Source organism: Stomoxys calcitrans, chromosome 1 (assembly GCF_963082655.1).
Source record: "Stomoxys calcitrans chromosome 1, idStoCalc2.1, whole genome shotgun sequence".
NCBI lineage: Eukaryota > Metazoa > Arthropoda > Insecta > Diptera > Muscidae > Stomoxys > Stomoxys calcitrans.
In genome coordinates, this window is record NC_081552.1 from 263,489,667 (window position 1) to 263,515,935 (window position 26,269).

At 37.3% G+C, this 26,269-nt stretch overlaps 1 protein-coding gene across 5 annotated transcripts in view; it reads right to left on the bottom strand.

The window, feature by feature from the left end:
- Positions 1-2,613: 2,613 nt before the first annotated feature.
- The window catches only part of LOC106085248 (phosphatase and actin regulator 1), a 784,344-nt gene continuing 760,688 nt past the window's right edge, over positions 2,614-26,269 (bottom strand). For all 5 annotated transcript variants that reach the window (XM_059360062.1, XM_059360063.1, XM_059360060.1 and 2 more), the window contains 3 exons: positions 9,925-10,274; positions 9,570-9,846; positions 2,614-3,516 (listed from right to left, as the gene is read on the bottom strand). In XM_059360062.1, the coding sequence (XP_059216045.1) occupies positions 3,501-3,516; positions 9,570-9,846; positions 9,925-10,274 (643 nt within the window). In that variant the 3' untranslated portion in view covers positions 2,614-3,500. The remainder of the gene's footprint in view (positions 3,517-9,569; positions 9,847-9,924; positions 10,275-26,269) is intronic.

The window sequence follows — 26,269 nt, forward strand, 5'->3', positions numbered from 1 at the left end:
ACGTCAAATAAAAACGTCTCATGCAAAATCGGACGGAAATTGTGGTTTCTACAGCCTTTAAAGGCCAAATCGGCTGAAAGGTATATATGGGAGCTATATTTAAATCTGAACCGATTTTTATGAAATTTTGCACACATATTGGGAAGTTAAAAAAAAAACACCCCATGCCAAATTTTGTAAAGATCGGACGAAAATTGTGGCTTCTATGGTCTTAAAAGTCCATATCGGATGAAATATATATATGTGAGCTATATATAAATCTGAACCGATTTTTATGAAATATGGGGAAGTCTAATAAAACACCCCATGCCAAATTTTGTAAAGATCGGACCAAAATTGTGGGTTCTGCAGCCTTAAAAGCCATATCGGATGAAAGATATATATGGGACATTTATCTAAATCTGAACCGATTTTAATAAAATTTTCCACAATTTTGAAGACGTCAAATAAAGCACCTCATGCCAAATTTTGTAAAGATCGGGCCAAAATTGTGGCCTCCACAGGCTTAAAAGGCCATATCGGATGAAAGATATATATGGGAGCTAAATCTAAATCTTAACCGATTTTTATGAAATTTTGCACACATATGAGCACATTGAATAAAACTACCCGTGCCAATTTTTGTAAAGATTTGACCAAAATTGTGGCTTCTACAGCCTTAAAAGGTTATATCGGATGAAAGATATACATGGGAGCTATATCTAAATCTGAACCGATTTCGTTCAAAATCAATAGCGTTCGTCCTTGGACCAAAAAAGAGACTTTTGTATAGCCTTAAAAGGCCATATCGGATGAAAGATATACATGGGAGCTATATCTAAATCTGAACCGATTTCTATGAAATTTTGCACACATATGAGGACATTGAAAAAAAACACCTCACGCCAAATTTTGCAAAGATCGGACCAAAATTGTGGCTTCTACAGCCTTAAAAGGCCATATCGGATGAAAGATATATATGGGAGCTAAATCTAAATCTTAACCGATTTTTATGAAATTTTGCACACATATGAGCACATTGAATAAAACTACCCGTGCCAATTTTTGTAAAGATTTGACCAAAATTGTGGCTTCTACAGCCTTAAAAGGTTATATCGGATGAAGGATATATATGGGAGCTATATCTAAATCTGAATCGATTTCTATAAAATTTTGCACACATATGAGGACGATGAATAAAACACCCCATGCCAAATTTTGTAAAGATCGGGTCAAAATTGTGGCTTCTACAGCCTTAAAGGGTCATATCGGATGAAAGATATACATGGGAGCTATATCTAAATCTGAACCGATTTTTATGAAATTTTGCACACATATGGGGAAGTTAGAAAAAACACCCCATGCACAATTTTGTAAAGATCGGACGAAAATTGTGGCTTGTATAGCCTTAGAAGGCCATATCGGGTGAAAAATATACATGGGAGCTATATCTAAATCTGAACCGATTTCTATAAAAGTTTGCACACATATGAGGACGATGAATAAAACACCCCATGCCAAATTTTGTAAAGATCGGACCAAAATTGTGGCTTCTACAGCCTTAAATGGCCATATCGGATGAAAGATATACATGGGAGCTATATCTAAATCTGAACCGATTTCGTTCAAAATCAATAGCGTTCGTCCTTGGACCAAAAAAGAGACTTTTGTATAGCCTTAAAAGGCCATATCGGATGAAAGATATACATGGGAGCTATATCTAAATCTGAACCGATTTCTATGAAATTTTGCACACATATGAGGACATTGAAAAAAACACCTCACGCCAAATTTTGCAAAGATCGGACCAAAATTGTGGCTTCTACAGCCTTAAAAGGCCATATCGGATGAAAGATATACATGGGAGCTATATCTAAATCTGAACCGATTTCGTTCAAAATCAATAGCGTTCGTCCTTGGACCAAAAAAGAGACTTGTGCAAATTTCATTTCATGACAATCGTACAATAAATGCGACCTGTAACTTGATCACAATAATACATGGACAGACAGTAGGACATAGCTAAATCGAATCAAGAAGTGATTCTAAGCCGATCGGTATACTTATCAATGGGTCAAGCTCTTCTGCTTCTAAGCGTTGCAAACAAATGCACAAAGTTATTATACCCTGTACTACAGTGGTGGTGTAGGGTATTAAATCTATTGGTCAGGTTAGGTTAGGCTAACCTATAGTATTAAAACTATAACTCTTAAGAAATTAATGAAATATTCTCTAAGAATTTTTTATGATTATTTATCTGAGTACAAAATGTCAAAGAAATTTTTTGTTAAAGACAAAATTTCAATGAAATTTTTTCTAAAGGTTACATCTCAATTATTTTTTTATTTTCAATTTCAATGAAAATTGTCTCAAGTTTTGTGAAAAGTAAATATCCTCTCCTCTGTCTACAACATTTTTAAATACTCAGTACCAAAGTTTTACAAAAATTATAATATTTGTGTTTCAATTTCTTTTTTTTTGTTTTTTGAACTATGCTACATAGAGAAAGGTTCTCTTTGAATTCATACATTTTTAAGCCTTTTTGCACTCTGCTTTGAGGTTATAGACAAGTTAAAGCATTAAGAAAAGGATGATGCTTTTGATTCATTCCAAAATACCAAAATATAAATCTAATTCTGTTTTTCTTGTATTGCTTTATTGATACACAAACAAAGGTATTACATATATGTATGTATGTATGTATGTATGTAGGTATGCATGTGTGTGGTATGTAAGTTATTATGTATGCATGTGGGTATGTCCTTTTTGTCGATCCAATTACCAAACTAAAATGGTAAAATGCACAAAAAACCGTAAACGTAAACAAACTATTGGCAAAAAAATTCTCTTCTTTTTTTGTAACAATTACATCGAATATTTATAAAACTTTTTTTGTTTTGTTATGCTTTAAATAAATACATATCGTACTATAATCGTAATCATACAAAATCCACTTGGTATTGCCCAATGCCTATTAATAAAAACGCCTCCAAAGATCCTTAAAGGGTGCTGACACTGACAGCTGATGTGGGGTTGCAGCCATTCCAATTGCTTTGGTCCTGTTGCTAAGCCGTCGTTGTCGTCGTTGCTACCGTGGTGGACAACATTTTTTACACTTTAATACGTCTTCTAGTGTTGTTTGATGTGGTTGTTGTTGTTTTGCTTTTGCTTTTGCATTTGCTACTGCTGCTGAGTTGTTGCTGTTGAAACCCCAAAATGTTGTTGTTGTTGGTTTTGTTTATCTTAAATATTTCTTTCTTTGTTTAAGGTTTAGCATTTTTTTTTTAAACAATGTTGAGTTGTTATTTCCTTCGCTGTTGAATGCGCAGAGTTTGTTTTTTTTTTGTTAAATTTTTCAAAATTTTACAATTTTTTTTGATAAGTTTTTTTCTTTTTTTGTTTTTGTTGACTTTCTTAAGTTTAATGGATTTTTGTTTTCTTTAAAATTTTTTATATTTTGTTGCACAAAATTTTGTTGGGTATGGAGTTTTAATCGTAATTTTTTGCTGCCATTGCAATTGTCATGGCCTATGGAACCTGCAAGAGTAGAAAAGAGAAAAAGACATACTTTAGCACAATATCATTTTAACAAAGAAAAAAGGCGTGTATACGTAAACCACCTTTCGTCAAAATCCGGTGAAAAATGCATACGATTATGTTCCGATTTGACCAAATACTCATAAGTACAAGTCATTGTTTAAAATATAGGTATTTTTAGTAGCTATATCTAAAAATAAACCGATTTAAACCATATACGACACGGATGTCGGGAAGCCTAACATAAGTCACTGTGTCAAATTTCAGTGAAATCGGATTATAAATGCGCCTTTTATGAAGCCAAGGCTTTAAATCGAGATGTCGGTCTATATGGCAGCTATAGCCAAATCTAGACCGATTTGGGCCAAGTTGCAGAAAAATGTCAAAGGGCCTAACACAACTCACTGTCCCAAATTTCGGCGAAATCGGACAATAAATGCGCCTTTTATGGCCCTAAATCCTTAAATCGAGAGATCGGTCTATATGGCAGCTATAGCCAAATCTAGACCGATTTGGGCCAAGTTGCAGAAAAATGTCAAAGGATCTAACACAACTCACTGTCCCAAATTTTGGCAAAATCGGATAATAAATGTGGATTTTATGGGCCTAAGGCCCCAAATCGGCGTATCGGTCTATATGGCAGCTATACCCAAATCTGGACCGATCTAGGCCATCTTGAAGAAGGATGTCAAAAGACCTAACACAACTCACTGTCCCAAATTTCAGCAAAATCGGATATTAAATGTGGCTTTTATGGGCCCAAAATCTTAAATCGAGAGATCGATTAATATAGCAGCTATACCCAAATCTGAACCGATCTATGCCAAATTGAAGAAGGATGTCAAAGGACCTAACACAACTCACTGTCCCAAATTTTAGCAAAATCAGATAATGAATGTTGATCTTGATCGTTCGGCATTCTGATTTGAACTAGCCATGTCCGTCCGTCTGTCGAAATCACGATAGCGGTCGAACGCGTAGAGCTAGCCGCTTAAAATTTTGCGCAGATACCTTATATTGATGTAGGTCGTTGGGGATTGCATATGGGCCATATAGGTTCAGATTTGGACATAGCTCCCATATAAACCGATCTCCCGATTTGATTTCGTGAGCCCATGGAAGCCACAATTTTTGTTCGATTTGGCTGAAATTTTGCACATAGTGTTCTGTTACTACTTCCAATAACTGTGCCAAGTTCGGTCTGAATCGGTCTATAACCTGATATAGCTCCGATATAAACCGATCTCCCGATTTGATTTCTTGAGCCCATGGAAGCCACAATTTTTGTTCGATTTGGCCGAAATTTTGTACATAGTGTTATGTTATGATTTACAACAACTGTGCCAAGTACGGTCCAAATCAATCAAGAACCTGATATAGCTCCCATATAAACCGATCTCCTGATTTGACTTTTTTAGCCCCTGTAAGCCTCAATTTTCATCCGATTTGGCTAAATTTTGGTACATGGTGTTCTGTTACGACTTCCAACAACTGTGCCAAGTATGGTTCAAATCGGTCAAGAACCTGATATAGCTCTCATATAAACCGATCGACTGATTTGACCTCTTGAGCCCATGGAAGCCATAATTTTTATCCCATTTGGCTGAAATTTGGTACATGGTGTTCTGTTACGACTTCCAACAACTGTGCCAAGTACGGTTTAAATCTGTATACCTTGATATAGCTCCCTTATAAACCGATCTCTCAATTTGGTTCTTGAGCCCCTGGAAGCCGCAATTTTCATCCGATTTGGCTGGAATTTTGTACATGGTGTTCTGTTATGACTTCCAACAACTGTGCCAAGTACGGTCCATTTCGGTCTATAACTAAATATAGCTCCCATATTTTAGAAGAATCCAAGATTTGGCCCGGCCGAACTTAGCAAGCTTTTACTTGTTTACGCTTTACTTCAACGCTCACTGTATACAAAGTTATTGGACACAGGACCGCCACAAAGGCGTACAAGTTGGCATATCTAAGACGCTTTCCATGACGCTAAAAGCCTGGTTTCGAGTTCTGATTTTTGAAGGCCTCTGTAGTCTTGATAGAAGTCATCTAAAAACTTTCGTCCAAACAGGTGTCGCACTGCGACACTTTGTTAGGACTCGGCTACATAAAGTCCCAACAACTTGAATCGGACAATACTCGTTGATATGCGTGAAGTTTGCCCCAGTCCCTTTGTGGAATGTTAATGGGCAAATTTCGGGCGATACATATATATGGCAGCCATATCTTCATTTGAATCAATTTCGATGAAGTTCACCATTAATATTAAAGCTCATTAGAGAGATCGGTTTCGTGAGAATCGTTTTACAAATGACTACATTATTGAAATATATGCCAAAACCGAGCGACACCTGTCTGTGGAGAAGTTGTTACATGGCTGCCATGCCAAATGGTACAGTTCCTCACAAATGTCGCCAGCATTAGGAGGGGATAACAAACGCTAAAACATTTTCTGATGTTCTTGCCAGCATTCGAACATAGGCGTTCAGGGTCATAGGTGGGGACACACTAACCTCTGCACTACGATGGCCGCCCCACCTGCACTTGGTACACAAATTAATATGGACAAACCGACGGGCGGTCAGACAGAAGGCATCAGAAAGTGACACAGAGCCAATCGGTACACTCCCTCTCTTCCTTCTGGGTGTTACAAGCAAATGACCCATGTTATAATACCCTGTACCACCGTAGTGGTAAGAGGTGCAAAAAATATTGACTCGCGTAATGCACATTGATATGAGTAGCATCCTAATAAAGTCCCTGATTTGGTGTCTACATAAGGTTTGTATCAATACTAGGTATATGATACACTTATGGGCCGCATAGATTGATTAGTTTAGAGGCTATAACTAAACTCAATTATCTATTGTTATAGCTCAATTCAATTATATGCTTTTACCTTTGCCCTTTTACCATAGTATAGCCTAAATCTCTCAAAGCCCCTCCTTTTTTCTATGGTGTGACCTTAACAAAAAGCAATTAAAATAAATAATTAAAAAAGTGTAACAAATACTAATATGAATTTGACATGACCCATTTGATTGCATTTCATTTTAACTCCCATCAATCTTTTTTCCTTTCACCCGGCATTATCATTTCAGTCGGCCGGTCGGTCGGTCAGCCAGTCAGCAGTGGCAACAGCAATTTGGCCAGCAAATTTATTTGGAAATTGAAAACAAATGTGTTCACAATGTTATACGAGCATTACTGAAACGTCACTCATTCAGTTGGACCGCTTGGACAAAGCACTATAAATTAATATGGAAGTGTATGTGCATGTGTATGTGTATGTGGCTGAGTTTGTCTGCTGTGTGGTGGGTGAGACTGTTAGTTGCAGGAAGCGGAAATAAAATGTAATTTTTCACTTGAGTACATTTCGAGAAGACAAGCACCAGGGATTAGTGAGAAAGAAGTGGCAAAACGAAGAATGCCAACATTTGATGGGATATAGACAATTTTGGAATCATGGCTACACTGGGTTACATAAAAACCGAAAACTTTGGGGACTGAGTTACTTCTGTATTGTTTCTTACCCAATTGGACTTATTTAACACAATTTTAACAAGTGACGCGACCACATTCTTTTTGTGTGAGATTATTTTTTTATTTATTTAAATGACAAACAAGTAAAAGCGTGCCAAGTTCGGCCGGGCCGAATCTTATAAACCCTCCGGCATAGATCGCATTTGTCGAGTTCTTTTCCCCATATCTCTTTTTAGGCAAACAAAGGATAAAAGAAAAGAATTGATTTTATATTGGAGCTATATCAAGTTATAGTCCGATTCGGAGCATAATTGAGTTAAATGTTGGAGACCATAGTAGAAGTCATTGTGTAAAATTTCAAACAATTCGAGTAAGAATTGCGCCCTCTAGGGGCTCAAGAAATAAAATAGAGATATCGGTTTTTATGGGAGCTGTATCAGGCTATACACAAATTCGGAACATATTTAACACATGTGTTGAAGGTCATGGGAGAAGCCGTTGTACGAAATTTCAGCCAAATCGGATAATAATTACGCCCTCTGGAGGCTCAAGAAGTCAAGATCCCAGATCGGTATATATGGCAGCTATATCAGGCTATGGATCGATTGGAACCTTATTTGACACAGTTGTTAGAAGTCATAAAAAAACACCTCAAGCAAAATTTCAGCCAAATCGGATAACAATTACGCCCTTTGGAGGCTCAAGAAGTCAAGATCCCAGATCGGTTTATATGGCAGCTATATCAGGTTATGGACCGATTTAAAGCATACTCAGCACAGTTCTTGTAAGTCACAAGTAAAAAATTTCAGCCAAATCGGAGAGGAATTGCGCCCTCTAGCGGCTCAAGAAGTCAAGACCCCAGATTGGTTTATATGACAGCTATATCAGGTTATGAACCGATTTAAAGCATACTCAGCACAGTTGTTGGAAGTTATAACTTTACACGTCTTTCAAAATTTCAGCCAAATCGGAGAGGAATTGCGCCCCCTAGCGGCTCAAGAAGCCAAGATCCCAGATAAGTTTATATGACAGCTATATCAGGTTATGGACCGATTTAAAGCATACTCAGCACAGTTGTTGGAAGTCATAACTTTACACGTCGTTCAAAATTTCAGCCAAATCGGAGAGGAATTGCGCCCCCTAGCGGCTCAAGAAGCCAAGACCCCAGATAAGTTTATATGACAACTATATCAGGTTATGGACCGATTTAAAGCATACTCAGCACAGTTGTTGGAAGTCATAACTTTACACGTCGTTGAAAATTTCATCCAAATCGGATAGGAATTGCGCCCTCTGGCGGCCTAAGAAGTCAAAACCCCAGATAGGTTATATGACAGGTATATCAAGTTATGGACCGATTTCAACCATACATAACACAGTTGTTGGCATTCATAATAAAACCTTTCATGCAAAATTTCAGCCAAATCGGATAAGAATTGTGCTCTCTAGTGGCACAATAAGTCAAATTCCAAGATCGGTTTATATGGCAGCTATATCAAAACATGAACCGATATAGCCCATTTACAACCCCAACCGACCTACACTAATAAGAAGTATTTGTGCAAAATTGCAAGCGGCTAGCTTTACTCCTTCGAAAGTTAGCGTGTTTTCAACACACAGACGGACGGACAGACGGACGGACGGACGGACTTGGCTAGATCGACTTAAAATGTCATGACGATCAAGAATATATTGCGGATTTTTCATATAGTCGGCGTTGACAAATTTTTTCACAGCTTGTGACTTTGTAATTGCATTCTTTCTTCTGTCAGTTATCAGCTGTTACTTTTAGCTTGCTTTAGAAAAAAAGTGTAAAAAAGTATATTTGATTAAAGTTCATTCTAAGTTTTATTAAAAATGCATTCACTTTCTTTTAAAAAATCCGCAATTACTTTTTGGGCAACCCAATATATACTTTATGGGGTCTGTGACGAATATTTCGAGGAGTTACAAACAGAATGACGAAATTAGTATACCCCCATCCTATGGTGGAGGTTATAAAAAGAACCACCACAAAAAAAAAAAAAATAGATTCTGAGACCAAGAAATTTTGCATGAGGTGTTTTGTTGTGACTTCTAATAACTGTGCTAAGCATGGCGCAAATCGGTACATAACCTCATATAGCTGCTATATAAACCGATGAGGGATCTTGACTTCTTGAGCCTCTAGAGGGCGCAATTCTCATCCGTTTTGAAAGAAACTTTGTGCAATAGCTTCTATCATGACCTTCAGCATATGTGTCTAATATGGTCTGAATCGATCAATAGCTTGATACAGCTCCCATATAAACCGATCTCCCGATTTTGCCAAATCAGGCGCAATTCTTATCCGAATGAACTAAAATATTACACAAAGACTTCTACAATGTTCAGCATTCATTTATAGTCCGAATCGGACTATAACTTGATATAGCTTCAATAGAATAAGAGTTCTTATTCATTATTCTTTGTTTGCCTAAAACGAGATACCGCGCATAGAACTCGACAAATGCGGTCCATGGTGGAGGGTATATAAGATTCGGCTCGGCCGAACTTAGCACGCTTTTACTTGTTTAATATCTTACCTTGTTAAATGCCGACTACCCTCGTGTACTGCCATCTCGGATGATTTAAATTCATTCAATTCTTTGCGTATGGCAGCCTTATCCTTTGGTGTCAGTCTTGTCCATGGCTTATCAGCTCGACGATCATAGTCGTGGGCCTGAGTCACTTCAATATAATCATTGAAACGGATAATTTTCTTTTCCTTAAGCTCCTCGACGGTGGGTCGAAAACTTAATTTACGCAATAAATATGATTTCTTTTCTTCTTTTTGTTTTTTCTCTTCGGCGGGTGTTTGTGCTGCAAAACAAAAAGGATTTTAAAATTTATAAATGCCTCACAAGTCCTTGCTCCTTCCATGACAAAAAAAAAACTCACTCTTCAATATGTTACGTTCCACCAATTCATCGGCTGTCGGTCTCATCGACAGACGTCGTATTAAACGAGCTCCTATGGCTTCCTTGGATTCTTTGACATCATTATCGTTAACTGGATGCAAGATATTACGATTGATCAGATCCTGTTTGTCGGGACGCAATTGCAGCTTCAGCGACAAGGACTCCTTGCGTGCAATTTTCGCCTGACGTGATGTATCATCGTCGCGATAAAGAATGCGTGAAGCATCATCATCGCTGCTATCACTACTGTTTTCACGTATCACAAATGGCCGTGTGTTCTCCTTGTTCTCCATGGTGCATGGTAGATTAATATTAAACATTTGTTGCCTACTGTTAGGAGCAATGACAAAAAAAAAGAACAGAAAAAACACATGCACACAGGCATGGCATAATTAGTACATATAAAGGCAGGATATTTATTAGATTTATGTAAATTTATATATATATACATAATAAAAGTGTCTGTATATGCTATACATTACATACATATTGCACAAGTTGTGTAGTGCAAAGTGTGGTTGGTATTTGTATATTAACAGCAAGCACAAGTGTAATTTGTAGAAAGTGTAGACCTAACTCTAAACAACATGTAATTTACGAACATATAATACAAAGCACTTCTAAAACTACAGCCAAAAAATTACATATATTTCAATTGATATACTTTTTTTGCGAATTGTTAAAGAACCTATTTTCAATCTAATGTCAGAGAATTTTTATGCAAACCCTACATGTCTCTATAAAGGAAAATTTTCATGGTAAGACGCACCCCCATACCCAAACCAAGATGAATAAGACAAATTAAGCAAGCTTTGTTTGAATCCTCCTTTTGGGCCATACAATGTTGGAAGAAGTGTTCGAAAGGCCGCTCGCCCAAAAAAACAAAACCCGAATAGGAAATCGATAAACGCGATTTGGGACTCATATAAGAGGTCATTCACATTTGGGTCCAAGCGTCGAATAGAACCACTCCCAAAGTAGGCATCTATACCGATAATGAAATTGGAAAAAGAATCTGTCATGCAAGAAAGGGACCGTCTGAAGGACCTCACAAAAAACACTCCAGTCAACATAAAACAATCACTACAAGATATGGTCATCCCCAAATAATCCCAGCTAATTTGAAGATCAATTCGAACAGTAGACAACGAATGAAAAGAATGGCCTACTGATGGTCCCCCCACTAAAAATATCCTCTCGGATACCGGTTGCGGACATTATTGGGCTCAGTGGATACATTTGGACATAATAAATCCAGCGAAGAACACAAGGGCCCCAAAACGTTACTTCAGTGCAAGTTCTTGAAGTACGGAAGGAAGGGATATTGATATTCACAATATAATAGAAGGTACAGAGCAGCGGGCAGCCTTTAGCAGGTTTCCAAAAAAAGGTTAGAAGACATTTTGTATGAAAATTATATTTAAAATATTTTTTTTTTGAAAAAAAGATCGAAATTTTTATTAAAAATTATATTTTGAATATTTACCCAAAAAAAAAAAATTATGTTATGACGTTTTTATATCCTCCACCATATGCTTCTAAGGTCCCAATAAAAAAAATATCGTCATGACATTTTAAGTCGATCTAGCCATGTCCGTCCGTCTGTCCGCCTGTCATAAGCACATTAACTTCCGACGGAGTAAAGCTAGGCACTTGAAATTTTACACAAACACTATTAGTGTAGGTCGGTTGGGGTTGTAAATGGTCCAAATCGGTCCATGTTTTGATACAGCTGCCATATAAACTGATCTTGGGGCTTGACTTCTTGAGCCGCTAGAGGGCCCAATTCTCCTCCGATTTGGCTGAAATTTTGCATGAGGTGTTTTAGAATCACTTCCAACAACTGTGCTAAGTATGGTTCAAATTTGTCCATAACCTGGTATAAAAGCAATATAAACCGATCTTTGGTCTTGACTTCTTGAGCCGCTAGAGGGCGCAATTATTATCCGATTCGGCTGTAAATTTGCACGAGGTGTTTTAGTATCACTTCCAACAACTGTACTAAGTATGGTTCAAATCTGTCCATAACCTGGTATAGCTGCCATATAAACCGATCTTGGATCTTGACTTCTTAAGCCTCTAGAGGGCGCAATTCTCATCCGATTGGACTGAAATTTTAAACCTAGTGTTTCAGTATCACTTCCAATAACTGTTATTGGAATGGTGCATATCGGTATATAACCTGATATTGCTGCCATATAAACCGATCTGGGATTTGCTTCTTGAGCCTCTACAAGGCGCCATATGTTTTCTATTTTACACGTTTACGACAATGTCATCAATAGAGGGGGTTAAGGCAAGCAATTTTTTTCGATGCAAAATGAGCGAGTAAATCCCATTATTGGGTATATAAAACAAACCTAATGTCATTAATCGGCGATAAATAGGCGAGGAAATAGACGGACGAGAAAATTCGCTAATAAGGACAATAATACAAACCTATTATAATGATTTCATTTATTTCAACAATTGCTGTGTTAAAGTCGAACTCAACCAGTTTCTATGAAAATCTTTTGCTTTACTGGATTCTTTCCCTTGAGTTTATATATAAAGAATTTTCTTGGTATTGCATAACTTAAGGCTTCAGTTTAAAATCAACATAACAGGGGCCATGTAGTGAACAACAAATTTAATTTATCAAATGCCAGTGTGCATAAATTATTTGATGCCTAAACAAAACAGTTAAGTAAAGCCATTGCCACCCACATGCTTAAACCAAAACCCATTTCTTATCTTCTTGGATGGAGTAAACAAAAAACGAAAAAAAGGCTAAAAAACGGCACACACACAAAGTAAGTGTTAAACATTTTATACACTGCTTTTATCTCTCGGTCGCTTTTTTTTTATGGACCACTCTGAAATAAAAACAATTCATGACACACTTCTGTCAATTCTGCCGGCATAGGAAAAAGGTAAACTGAGATTGCACCCTTTTTCTTCTTTTAAATCCTCTTTAATGCTACTCTCATCATCAAGAGTCCTCCTTCAATTTCACAGTGAATCTACACTTTTGTATCTTACGAACATACAACGAGAACCTTAGTACAAGTAACTGTGTCTTTGGAAGTGATGTATTTTAGATGGTGATGATGACGATGATGATGGCGCTGGGACAATGATGATGATAATGGTGATTGGCTTCATCATCGCCATATTTCAAAGTTTGTCGAAACAATAATGAATAAATAATTGAAATTGTTTTTCAACGATGGCATGTTTTCGCCAATATTCTAGCCCAGCAAGCCAGCAACGGATGAAGGATACCACTTTCTTGGATTGGATTATGGGAAAAGCGGACAACTGAATGATGTAAAGTGCTGCAGAATGAGTGAAAGCTATTACGAAATTTTCACTTTTTCGAAATCCATTAACTTTGGAAGTAGAAGAGAGTGATATTTAATCTATTCGATGTGACAATGACTTTAATTGATGCCAGTCAAAAAATTATATCCTTCGAATATAAAAAGTATTTGCTGAGTGGAATTTTTAATAAAAATTTCGGCAAGCGCCATTAAAGAAGCTTAATATTAATACAAAAAATAAAGAAAGCGAAATTGGTGTTAATTTATTCTTCAAGTGATTTCAAAAACTTCGGAAAAATCGCAAATGGGTTGTGTGCTGTTGAATAAACGATTTGAATTGTTAGGAAAAGTGGGAGGTAGCCTAAGAGTATGCTTCAACTTTCTTTTAAAAGTAAAAGGTAAGTAATGGTATATTAAAAAGGCAAAGAAATTCCGTTAAGGATTAGGTTAGGTAAGAGTGGCAGTCCTTTACAGACTCACTTAGACAATTTTAAGTCCATTGTGATACCACAGTAGCGACAGACCAAGGCTTCTGGCGGGAATCGAGACCACAACCCCTGCACTATTAATCCAAGCACGCTACCAACTCGGCAAACGGGGCGCCGTTAGGGATTAGTATTTTATAAAATGTTATTGTAAATTATATACGAGTATAGTTTGTTTTGATAACATACGATAAACAATTGGTTTCGTATTTCAAAATAGGGTTAAGAGTTCCAAAACGAGTTGCATATATTCTTGGAAGAGTTCACATAAATTGATATCTTGGAGCTTCGCTGAATTTGGGACATATAAAACGAACGATGGAAATTTGTGGAAAACATGATGGAAACATTTGTAATGGAAACATGAATCGTCCTAGCAATATGGTATGGTAAATTTTGATAAGGTATGGTAAAGTATTGTATGGTATGGTACTTCAGGGAACGGTAAGTAATGGTAAGGCATAGTAACGTATGTAAAATTATGGTAAGGTATTGTATGGTAAGGTACTTTGGGGAGCGGCAAGTAATGATAGGGTATGGTAAGAAATGGTAAGGATAGGTAAGGGTTGGTAAGGTATGGTAAGGTATGGTAAGGTATGGTAAGGTATGGTAAGGTATGGTAAGATATGGTAAGGTATGGTAAGGTATGGTAAGGTATGGTAAGGTATGGTAAGGTATGGTAAGGTATGGTAAGGTACGGTAAGGTATGGTAAGGTATGGTAAGGTATAGTAAGGTATGGTAAGGTATGGTAAGGTATGGTAAGGTATGGAAAGGTATGGTAAGGTATGGTAAGGTATGGTAAGGTATGGTAAGGTATGGTAAGGTATGGTAAGGTATGGTAAGGTATGGTAAGGTATGGTAAGGTATGGTAAGGTATGGTAAGGTATGGTAAGGTATGGTAAGGTATGGTAAGGTATGGTAAGGTATGGTAAGGTATGGTAAGGTATGGTAAGGTATGGTAAGGTATTGTAAGGTATGGTAAAATATGATAAGGTATGGAAAGGTATGGTAAGGTATGGTAAGATATGGTAAGGTATGGTAAGGTAAGGTATGGTAAGGTATGGTAAGGTATGGTAAGGTATGGTAAGGTATGGTAAGGTATGGTAAGGTATGGTAAGGTATGGTAAGGTATGGTAAGGTATGGTAAGGTATGGTAAGGTATGGTAAGGTATGGTAAGGTATGGTAAGGTATGGTAAGGTATGGTAAGGTATGGTAAGGTATGTTAAGGTATGGTAAGGTATGGTAAGGTATGGTAAGGTATGGTAAGGTATGGTAAGGTATGGTAAAGTATGGTAAGGTATGGTAAGGTATGGTAAGGTATGGTAAGGTATGGTAAGGTATGGTAAGGTATGGTAAGGTATGGTAAGGTATGGTAAGGTATGGTAAGGTATGGTAAGATATGGTAAGGTATGGAAAGGTATGGTAAGGTATGGTAAGGTATGGTAAGGTATGGTAAGGTATGGTAAGGTATGGTAGGGTATGGTAAGGTATGGTAAGGTAAGGTATGGTAAGGTATGGTAAGGTATGGTAAGGTATGGTAAGGTATGGTAAGGTATGGTAAGGTATGGTAAGGTATGGTAAGGTATGGTAAGGTATGGTAAGGTATGGTAAGGTATGGTAAGGTATGGTAAGGTATGGTAAGGTATGGTAAGGTATGGTAAGGTATGGTAAGGTATGGTATGGTATGGTAAGGTATGGTAAGATATGGTAAGGTATGGTAAGGTATGGTAAGGTAAGGTAAGGTAAGGTATGGTAAGGTATGGTAAGGTATGGTAAGGTATGGTAAGGTATGGTAAGGTATGGTAAGGTATGGTAAGGTATGGTAAGGTATGGTAAGGTATGGTAAGGTATGGTAAGGTATGGTAAGGTATGGCAAGGTATGGTAAGGTATGGTAATGTATGGTAAGGTATGGTAAGGTATGGTATGGTAAGGTATGGCAAGGTATGGTAAGGTATGGTAAGGTATGGTAAGGTATGGTAAGGTATGGTAAGGTACGGTAAGGTATGGTAAGGAATGGTAAGGTATGGTAAGGTATGGTAAGGTATGGTAAGGTATGGTAAGGTATGGTAAGGTATGGTAAGGTATGGTAAGGTATGGTAAGGTATGGTAAGGTATGGTAAGGTATGGTAAAATATGGTACGGTATGGTAAGGTATGGTAAGGTATGGTACGGTATGGTACGGTATGGTAAGGTATGGTAAGGTATGGTAAGGTATGGTAAGGTAAGATAAGGTAAGGTAAGGTATGGTAAGGTATGGTAAGGTATGGTAAGGTATGGTAAGGTATGGTAAGGTATGGTAAGGTATGGTAAGGTATGGTAAGGTATGGTAAGGTATGGTAAGGTATGGTAAGGTATGGTAAGGTATGGTAAGGTATGGTAAGGTATGGTAAGGTATGGTAAGGTATGGTAAGTTATGGTAAGTTATGGTAAGGTATTAAGGTATGGTAAGGCATGGTAAGGCATGGTCAGGTATGGTAAGGTATGGTAAGGTATGGTAAGGTATGGTAAGGTATGGTAAGGTATGGTAAGGTATGGTAAGGTATTAAGGTATGGTCAGGTATGGTAAGGTATGGTAAGGTATGGTAAGGTATGGTAAGGTATGGAAAGGTATGGTAAGGTATGGTAAGGTATGGTAAGGTATGGTAAGGTAAGGTATGGTAAGGTATGGTAAGGTATGGTAAGGTATGGTAAGGTATGGTAAGGTATGGTAAGGTATGGTAAGGTATGGTAAGGTATGGTAAGGTATGGTAAGGTATGGTAAGGTATGGTAAGGTATGGTAAGGAATGGTAAGGTGTAGTAAGTTATGGTATGCTAAGATATGGTCAGGTTGGTAAGGTAATGTATGGTAAGATAGAGCAGGGTATGGTAAGGTAGGGCTGGGTATGGTAGGGTAAGGTTAAGTTAGCGTGGGCGATGAATGCGCTTGCAACCCTGTGGAACCGTGAAATGGTCGGTAGGATGGCGAAAATCCTATGGGGGGATCCAGATCGTGAGAAGACGAGGTTAATACTAAAAGGAAGTAAGAAGGACGTCAGTATAGCTATTGAAATCATAGCGGGACACACAGGACTACGAGCTATGTAAAATCGGGGCGGCAAGTGATAGCATGTGTAGGGCATGCGGGGAAGATGATGAGACGTCATTGCCCGGCTTTCGCGTCTAGCAGATACCGGCACTTAGGTGGGGACACAATACCAGACATGAACCAACATAGGGGCGTGGCATGGAAAACGATTAAGGATTTTGTAAGTAGCAAGGAATTCCTATCGTAGATTTTCTTTTTTGAGGTTACGTTTTAGTTTTTAGAGCGCACAACAAGCCGATTACTGGCTAAGGTGTATGTCTATAGTGGCATGAGGCAGATTAATATCTGCACCCTCTTTTCAACCTAACCTAATCTAATGGTAAGGTATGGTAAGGCATTGTAATGAGTCATAAAACATTGTAAGGTACTAAGCATTAACTATCTTAACATACCTACCGGCCAAAATCATTGGTAAGTTTTAAAAGCTTGCCCTCAATGGTGGGTGCTATTATATAACGAATTGGAATAAATATTTCATAAAATGTATGCTTTAAAGTCCTAATACTGAACGATTTGCCAAAATTTAAATTTTTTTACAATGAAACCTTGATGTTCAATGCGATGCCCAATAGAAAGTTTTCAAGGTTTCCTCACCCAACCATACCCATACCCATCCACATACGCACTTGAGGCCACTAAACGAATACTGTTTCAAAAAACAAAAAAAAAAAACGGAGAGAGAATTCACGGATTTCTAGCAATGCTTGAAATACGAAAAAATAAAACGTTTGATTGTAATTTATCACGCACGTCCTTCTTTAACAATAAAATAATGAAGAGCATGGCGGTAGATAGAATGTTATGCGAATGTGAAGGACTCAAAAGGGGGTTATAGTTGATGGCAGCAGGCGAGTTGAGAGTGGGGCCTGGAGGGACCCAAAGGGGACAAATGGGTACACAAATCTTGGCTGCTCTTTATAAAAAAAAAGAATAACAAAACTAATACCATTACAAATTTAACAGATGTGCCAGCCGAAACTGATTTTGTCTTTGTTGTTATTGCTGTACTTCATTTGCTATGCCAGCCAGAAAATGTGGCATTGGACCTTAGTGGATAGCAGTGAGGCGGGAGGTGCTGAGACATCAGCAGTAACAGTGAAGGAAATTGTTGGCTTTATTTTTTTGAAGCATCATCAGCTTTACAAGGACATGGCCGTATCATGTTCGGATATCGCTATAGTTTCTCTTCCCATTCTTCTCATTCTCCTCATCTTACTGCTGCTGTGTTGTTGCTGTGGTAGCTTTTATTGTTCTTGGTTTCGGTTCACTCGAAATTTTACGAATAATTGGCACATACTCGTACAAATTCGTTCGTTCGGTCTTTCGTTCCTTTGTTGTTTCGTCTCAGCAGCGTAACTTTTTTTGTCTCATGCTGCATGTTTTCCAGATGATGGCATTGGTAAAATATTGAAATAATTTTAGCAGCATTTTCTTTGTTATTTTAAAAATTAAGTAGGGTTGTTGGGTGATGAAGAAAGAAGGCGGCCTCAATCGAAGGCCACTGTAAGAATGAAATGGCGAAGAATGTATGGAGAAGACAAGGGATATAGTGACTGGAAGACAAATGTTTTACAATTAGGTGTGTATTTTCGAGGATACAGTTGGTGTGCTTGTCCCAAGTTAACACCAAGAATAGCGTGGTACTTTTACAACACAATGGACAGTGGTGTTCCAAATGGACCCTATGGAGGACCAGACACGACACAAAAAAGGCGATTTAAGATATCTTTTGCGTTTTTGCTGTTGCTTGTGCTTAGGGACATTATTAATGCTAATGTCCAGGTGTCAGCTGCTACAACAATTTTTTTAAGTCTTACAATGGGAAAGTGAAATCAGTTTTATATTTTCTGAGAGCAAAAAACAACAAAATCTTGATTAATGAAATTCTAATGATGAAAATTCAGTGGGCAAACGAAGTTATTGGGAAAAATGTTTGGAATGGTGTTTAAAGCCGTAAATGAACGATACATTAAACCAAATTTTGTTTTTAGAGAAAATTTTATTGAAATTTGTGTTTCAGAAAGTTTAATTTAAATTTTGTCTTTAGGAAAAATGTCATTGAAATTCATCACCATTAAAGAACATTTTATTGAAATTTGATATTTAGATAAAATTAGTCATTAGTCATTCCGTTTGCAACACATCGAAATATCAATTTCCGACCCTACGAAGTATATATATTTCGGATCGTCGTAAAATTCTAAGACGATTTAACGATGTTCGTGTGTCTGTCCGTCCGTCCGTCTGTAATCACTCTAGATCCTTCAAAAATAGAGATATTGATCTGAAATTTGGCAAAGATACGTTTTTTTGATGTACGCTAATTAAGTTCTTTAACGGGCCAAATCGGACCATATTTGGATATAGCTGCTTTATAGACCGATTTTCCGATAAAGGGTCTAATGCCCATAAATGCTTTATTTTTCATCCGATTTCGTTTAAATTTGAAACAGTGAGTAGGAAAATAGGAAATATGGATCACATCGGACTATATTTAGGTATAGCTGCCATATAGACCGATCTCCCGATTAAGGGTCTGAAGCCCATAAAAGCTTTATTTTTTAACCGATTTCTCTGAAATTTGAAACAGTGAGTAGTTTTAGGCCTCCCGACATCTGACCCAAATATGGTCCATATCGGACTATATTTATATATAGCTCCTATATAGATCAATCTCCAAATAAAGGGTCTCAAGCCCATAAATTCTTTATTTATTACCCGATTTCGCTGAAGTTTTAAACAGTGGGTTATTTTCAGCCTCCCAACATCTGATCTAAATATGGTTCAGATCGGACTATACTTAGATCTAGCTGTCATATAGACCGATCTGCCGATAAAGGGTCTTAGGCCCATAAAAGCTTTATTCATTACCCGATTTCGCTGAAATTTGAAACAGCGGGTTATCTTGAACCTCCTGATGTCTGACGTAAATATGGTTCAGATCGGACTATATTTAGATATAGCTACCATACAGACCGATATCCCGATAAAGGGTCTGAAGCCCATAAAAGCTTTATTTTTTATCCGAAATTCAACAGTGAATTAGACCACTCAATATCCGTGTCGAATGTGGGCGCATAAGTTATCAAATTTTCTCCGGATTGTGACGAAAGGGAGTTTTCATATATACCGGAGGTCGTAGGTATCCAAAGTTCGGCCCAGCCGAACTTAATGCCTTTTTACTTGTTTTTCTTTTGTTTTTGTTTTTTGTTTCGGTTTTAGAGTGAATTTCATGAAAATTTTGTCTTTAGAGAAAACTTCATTGAAATTTTTTTCTTTAGAGAAAATATCATTGAAATTCATCACCTTTAAAGAAAATTTCATTGAAATTTGGTATTTAGATGTTAAATTTTTTTTTGTAATTTCGGTTTTAGATTGGATTCTTTTAACATTTTGTTTTTGTAGAAAATTTCAATGTTCTCCATTTTCTGATGCCTAAATGAGACCACAGTCAAATGCAGCGAATGGTATTGAAACCCACATATCCTTAAATGAACATTTAAGTCGTCACATTGTAATGGTGTACATGTGACCACCTTAATGGGGGTGTTAGTGGCGTTGTCACATGGCTTCCTTGGGTGACCCTGAATGTCATATTTGTTGTTGGAGATGATGTGGCTTAGAATGGCACGTAGCATATGTGTGTGCATGAGTAGAGTAGTGCACGCATATACACATACACACATGCCAAAGCAAGAATCTCTAAAGGATCAACCGCAAACATTGCCAGCGCCAAGATAAACACCAAAAGCATTATGCGCTTCCACATTGTAATGTGCGGATATCTTTCGTTCGTTGTCGTTTTTACGCCAAAACGAACTCACCCTCCTACACTTATGGTGTTGATAAAGGAAATTTACTTTAAATATTAAATGTTATGATGTGCCTTAAACCTAGCAAGCAACCACATCAGAACGGAAGGGCACAAAGTGCAGGTTGCCCTCGGCCTTAGAAGTGGAGCGGAAAAATGAAGAAAACGAAATTCAAAATCTTTAAATATTAAAATGGTTGAGATTTTCTTTTACGACCTAAATCCTTAAAATGTTCCCAAATATTTGCAAACCTTGAGGTATGTTGAGCATTTCCTTTGGTAGCAAATGAATGAGCCAAAGACTACATATGTTGCCATCCATCCAGCTTTGGGACAATTTCAATTAGGTGTGGTGTCATGAAGAGTCACTCGCTCACTCGCTCAGTCAGTCAGTCATATTAGGCCGTTGAAATATGGACTCTGAGGATGTTTTTTACTTCACACGCAGACACCAAAAAAAAAAAAAACGGATATTAACACCTTTGCCTCTTGGGAGGTAGGTTGATTCAAAGAAATTTTGTGCCTGGGATATGAAAACCAAAAATTGTTTATTCAACAGATTTAAGGCGAAAAAAGAAAGAAATTTGGGTCAAAGCTAAGGTAGGTTTTTATGAAAATGAAACCTTAAATCTTTAGCAAACAAACAACAATGTGTTTATTTTGGCAGGCAGGCACTTCCTTGAAAGTGACAAATTGTCATTTCCTAGCCTTGGTGATGGTAAAGAAATTAATATTGTTTTCTTTTGTCACAGTTTGAAATCAACAAAAGTATACAAACAAAAACAGAGATGGTGTTTTTCTTTATATTATAAAAAATTATCGAAAATTTATTATTAGGATAAATTTTAGGAATATTGATATACTGGATGAATATTTAAAATTTTTCCAAAAGGGGACAGCCAGTATGCTTATCTCATATAATGAGTATGACAGCACTCAAGTTTAAGCCTGCTTTTTATTGCCGAATCCGAACAGCATGCTGCAGAGCGACACTACTTAAAGTGAAACTTAAATATAAACTGACCTTATTAAGACGGCTTAAGACATGGCCAATTCAACATAGACCAGAAATTTGCATCACATCAAATCCTGTCAGATACCCAAGAGAGACAGATCAAAAATTACTATGTTTTTTTATACCCACCACCGAAGGATGGAGGCATATTCATTTAGTCATTCCATTTGCAACACATCGAAATATTCATTTCCGACCCTATAAAATATATATACTTTCTTGATCAAAGTAAAAATCTAAGACCATCTAGCCATGTCCGTCCATCTGTCCATCTGTCTGTTTAAATCACGCTACAGACTTTAACAAGTAGAAAGGCATTAAGTTCGGCCGGGCCGAACTCTGGATACCCACCACCTCGGGTATACATGTAAATCCCCTTTCGTCACAATCCGATTAAAATTGGATAACTTATGCATCCAAATTCGGCACGGACATTGAGTGGTCTTATAAATAGAAGTCACTGTTGAATTTTGTAATTAAAATTTCAACAAAATCGGGTAATAAATAAAGCTTTTATGAGGTTCAGACCCTTAACCGGCATATGGGTCTCTTTGACATCTATATCTAAATATAGGCCGATCTAAACCATACTAAGGTCAGATGTTGAGAGGCGTAAAACTGCGCACTATTCCAAATTTCAGCGATATCGAATAAAAAATAAAGCTTTTATGGGCTTCAGACCCTTTATCGTGAGATCGGTCTATATGGCAGCTATATCTAAATATAGGCCGATCTGAACCTAATTTGGGTCAGATGTTGGTAGGCCTAAAACTACTCCCTGTTTCAAATTTTAGCAAAATCGGTTAAAAAATAAAGCTTTTATGGGCTTCAGACCCTTTATCGGGAGATCGGCCTATATGGCTGCTATATCTAAATATAGTCCGATATGAACTATACTTAAATCAGATGGCGGGAGACCTAAAATAAACCACTGTTTTAAATTTTAGTGAAATCGGTTAAAAAATAAAGTTTTATGGGCTTCCGACCCTTTATAGGGAGATCGGTCTATATAGCAGCTATATTTGGGTCAGATGTTGGGAGGTCTAAAACTACTCACTGTGTTAAATTTCAGCGAAATCGGTTAAAAAATTAAGCTTTTATGGGCTTTAGACCCTTTATCGGAAGATCGGTCTATATAGTAGCTATATCCAAATATGGTCCGATTTGGCCCTTTCACGAACTTAACAAGCGTGCGTCAAAAAGACATATCTGTGCCAAATTTAAGCTCAATATCTCAATTTTTGAAGCCTGTAGAGTGATTACAACTGACTGACGGACGGACAGACACACGTACATCATTAAATCGTCTTAGAATTTTAAGACGATCCGAAATATATATACTATGTAGGGTTGGAAATTGATATTTCGATGTTTTGTAAACGCAATGACTAAATGAATATACCCCCTATCCTACGGTGGTGGGTATAAAAATAGTAACTAAAGTATTTGTAAAATCTTAAAATAAGACTTTGTTATAAAACCATTGAAGTTTTTCTTTCCAACTACAAATTGGATGGAGTCTATTCTTCATTCCCTGTTTGGCCCAAATTGTTATAAATGTACACCAGGCCTCTATCTAACTGCTATGTAGTTGCTCAACATGATTTGATAATTGAAATTTATTCATTGAGTTTCAAAATAGTTCTGCGAATAGATTTCAATGGGTCGGTCGCCCAGGGCTACACAAAATATTTTACATGTCATGCAGTGCAACTCCCACTGAACTCAATTTAAAGACTATTCTCATCGTAACAATATCAATAAAAGTTTCCATTTACATTTATTGTTCCCAAAAAGAAGGGAAAAAATGTTTGCAAATTCACAAGTTTTACAATTTTCAACAATTTCTCGAATGTCAGTCAGCAGCAAGTGACTAGCAACGCTGCTAACATATTTGTAGCCTTGTCAAAGTCAGCGGCAGTGTCACGTAGCAATATTACTACAGATGTTGCATTAACCCCCTACCAAAAAAAAAAATGCATCGCACCACACATATGAAAGTTGGCTCGCTGACACCCACACATCACATATAACCAAACTACGTAGAGCTTGTGTTTAGCTGGAAAATTCTTGAGATTTTTCCAAATGTAATACACGTCTCGTGTTCGAGCACAATAAAATGCTGCACTTCTGCCTTGCTGTTGCATTAAGACTACAACAACAAAAGCATATGGCTTACAAGGACTGTCTCGCCTCTTTCCATTTTATTTAGTAATAGAACGAAACGAGAACGAAAGTAATCTGCATTAGACACTGCCATTTCTTTGTACAGCATTTTTTTGTTGAACAAAAAAAAAACCCAAAATAGTTTTATTTCTCTTTTGTTGGCTAAAAATGAAATTTGAGCATTGTGCAAGAAAGTTTTTGCGTTTTTGTTATCTTTTATATGTGAATATGACACTAAAAATCCATACAAGTGAGTAGCAGTCCATATGTTGTCTAGGTTGTCTTTATGTGCTTTTTAGATGACTGCTTTTTGCACGTAGCTGAAATCCTTATAGGGATATTAGAATTTATGCAAAACTAAGAGAGCGTATTATACCTATTTCGTTTTCTTTCTGCATTTTGCAAAGGTGTCAAACACAATTGGGAGGTCGCACACGTTTTTCGTTGTGTTCTCTTTTTTTTTCTATAAAAAAGTTATGAGATTTTTTGTTTGCCTCGTTTTACAATCTCAAACATGGGATCCTTATGGTCACGTCGCTTGAATAATAATAATATGGGGTATGTTCATTACCCATACTTGGATATATGGCGTTGAATGGTCCATAGTCTGTTGGATTTTAAATTAGAAAATTTAAAATTCATACAAATTCAAACAGAATTTGAGGATATTTTGGGAAAGTGCAACTTTTTTCAAAATCATGTTTAATAAATTAGGCTTTGATACAGGGTGAGAAGAAACAAGTTAAAGCGTGCTAAGTTCGGCCGGGCCGAATCTTATATACCCTCCACTATGGATCGCATTTGTTGAGTTCTTTGCGCGGTATCTCTTTTTAGACAAAAAAAGGATAAAAGAAAATATTTGATATGCTAATTGAATTAGAGACCACAGTAGAAGCCCATGTGTAAAATTTCAGCCAAATCAAATAAAAATTTTAGGGGCTCAAGAAGTAAAATAGGGAGATCGGTTTATAGGGGAGCTGTATCAAGCTAAAACCCGATTCGGACAATATTCGACACGTATGTTGTACGTCATGAGAGAAGCCGTTGCACAAAATTTCAGCAAAATCGGATAATAATTGCGCCCTCTAGAGGCTCAAGAAGTCAAGACCCCAGATCGGTTTATATGGCAGCTATATCAAAACATGGACCGGTATGGCCCCTTTGCAATCCCAACCGACCTCCACTAATTAGAAGTATTTGTGCAAGATTTCAAGCGGATAGCTTTACTCCTTCGAAAGTTAGCGTGCTTTCGACAGACAGACGGATGTACGGAATTGCGCCCTCTAGTGGGTCAAGAAGTCAAGATTCAAGATCGGTTTATATGGCAGCTATAACAGGTTATGGACCGATTTAAACCATACTCGGCTCAGTTGTTGGAAGTCATGGCGAAACACGTCATGTAAAATTTCAGCCAAATCGGATAGGAATCCTGCCCTCTAGAGGCTGAAGAAGTCAAGATCCCAGATCGGTTTATATGGCAGCTATATCAAAACATGGGCCGATATCGCCCATTTGCAATCCCAACCGACCTACACAAATAAGAAGTATTTGTGCAAAATTTCAAGCGGATAGCTTTACTCCTTCGAAAGTTGGAGTGCTTTCGACAGACAGACGGACGGGTGGACGGACGGGCGGAAGGACAGGCGGACAGATGGATGTACATGGCTAGATCGACTGAAAATGTCATGACGATCAAGAACATATATACTTTATGTGGTCTTAGACGAATATTACGAGGTGTTGCAAACAGAATGACGAAATTAGTATACCTCCATCCTATGGTGGAGGGTCTAAAAATTGGATATATGAACTTTTTGAGGACGATTTTTTATACCCTACACCACTACTGTTGTACACTGTATTATAACTTTGTGCATTTGATTGTAACGCCCAGAAGGAAGAGAGATAAGAATACCGATCGACTCAGAATCATATTCTGATTCGGTTTAGCTATGTCCGTCGGGCTGTCTGTCTGTCCGTCTGTCCATGTTGATTTGTGTACAAAGTATTGGTCGTAATTTTCATCCAATCGTCTTTAAATTTAGTACAGGCATATTTTTCGGTCTAGAGACGAAATCTATTGAAATTGGAAAAAATCGGTTCAGATTTGGATATAGCTCTCATATATATGTTCGTCCGATTTGTAGTAATAATGCAATAAAATGGTCATTTGTTAACCGATTCTCTCGAAATTTAGCAGGAAGGATTTTCTTATGACTCCCGACATTGGTGAATTGGTAAATTTCACGCAAATCGTCTCAGATTTAAATATAGCTCCCATATACATATATATATATATATATATGTATATGGGTATATATATATATCGCCCGATTTTCACTCCTAGAGCCACTGCAAGCGCATTTATTGACCAATCCTCCCAAAATTTTGTACAACGCTTTTCTCGACGACTTCCATAATGTCGGTGAAGTTTGGTCGAAATCGGTTCAGATTTAG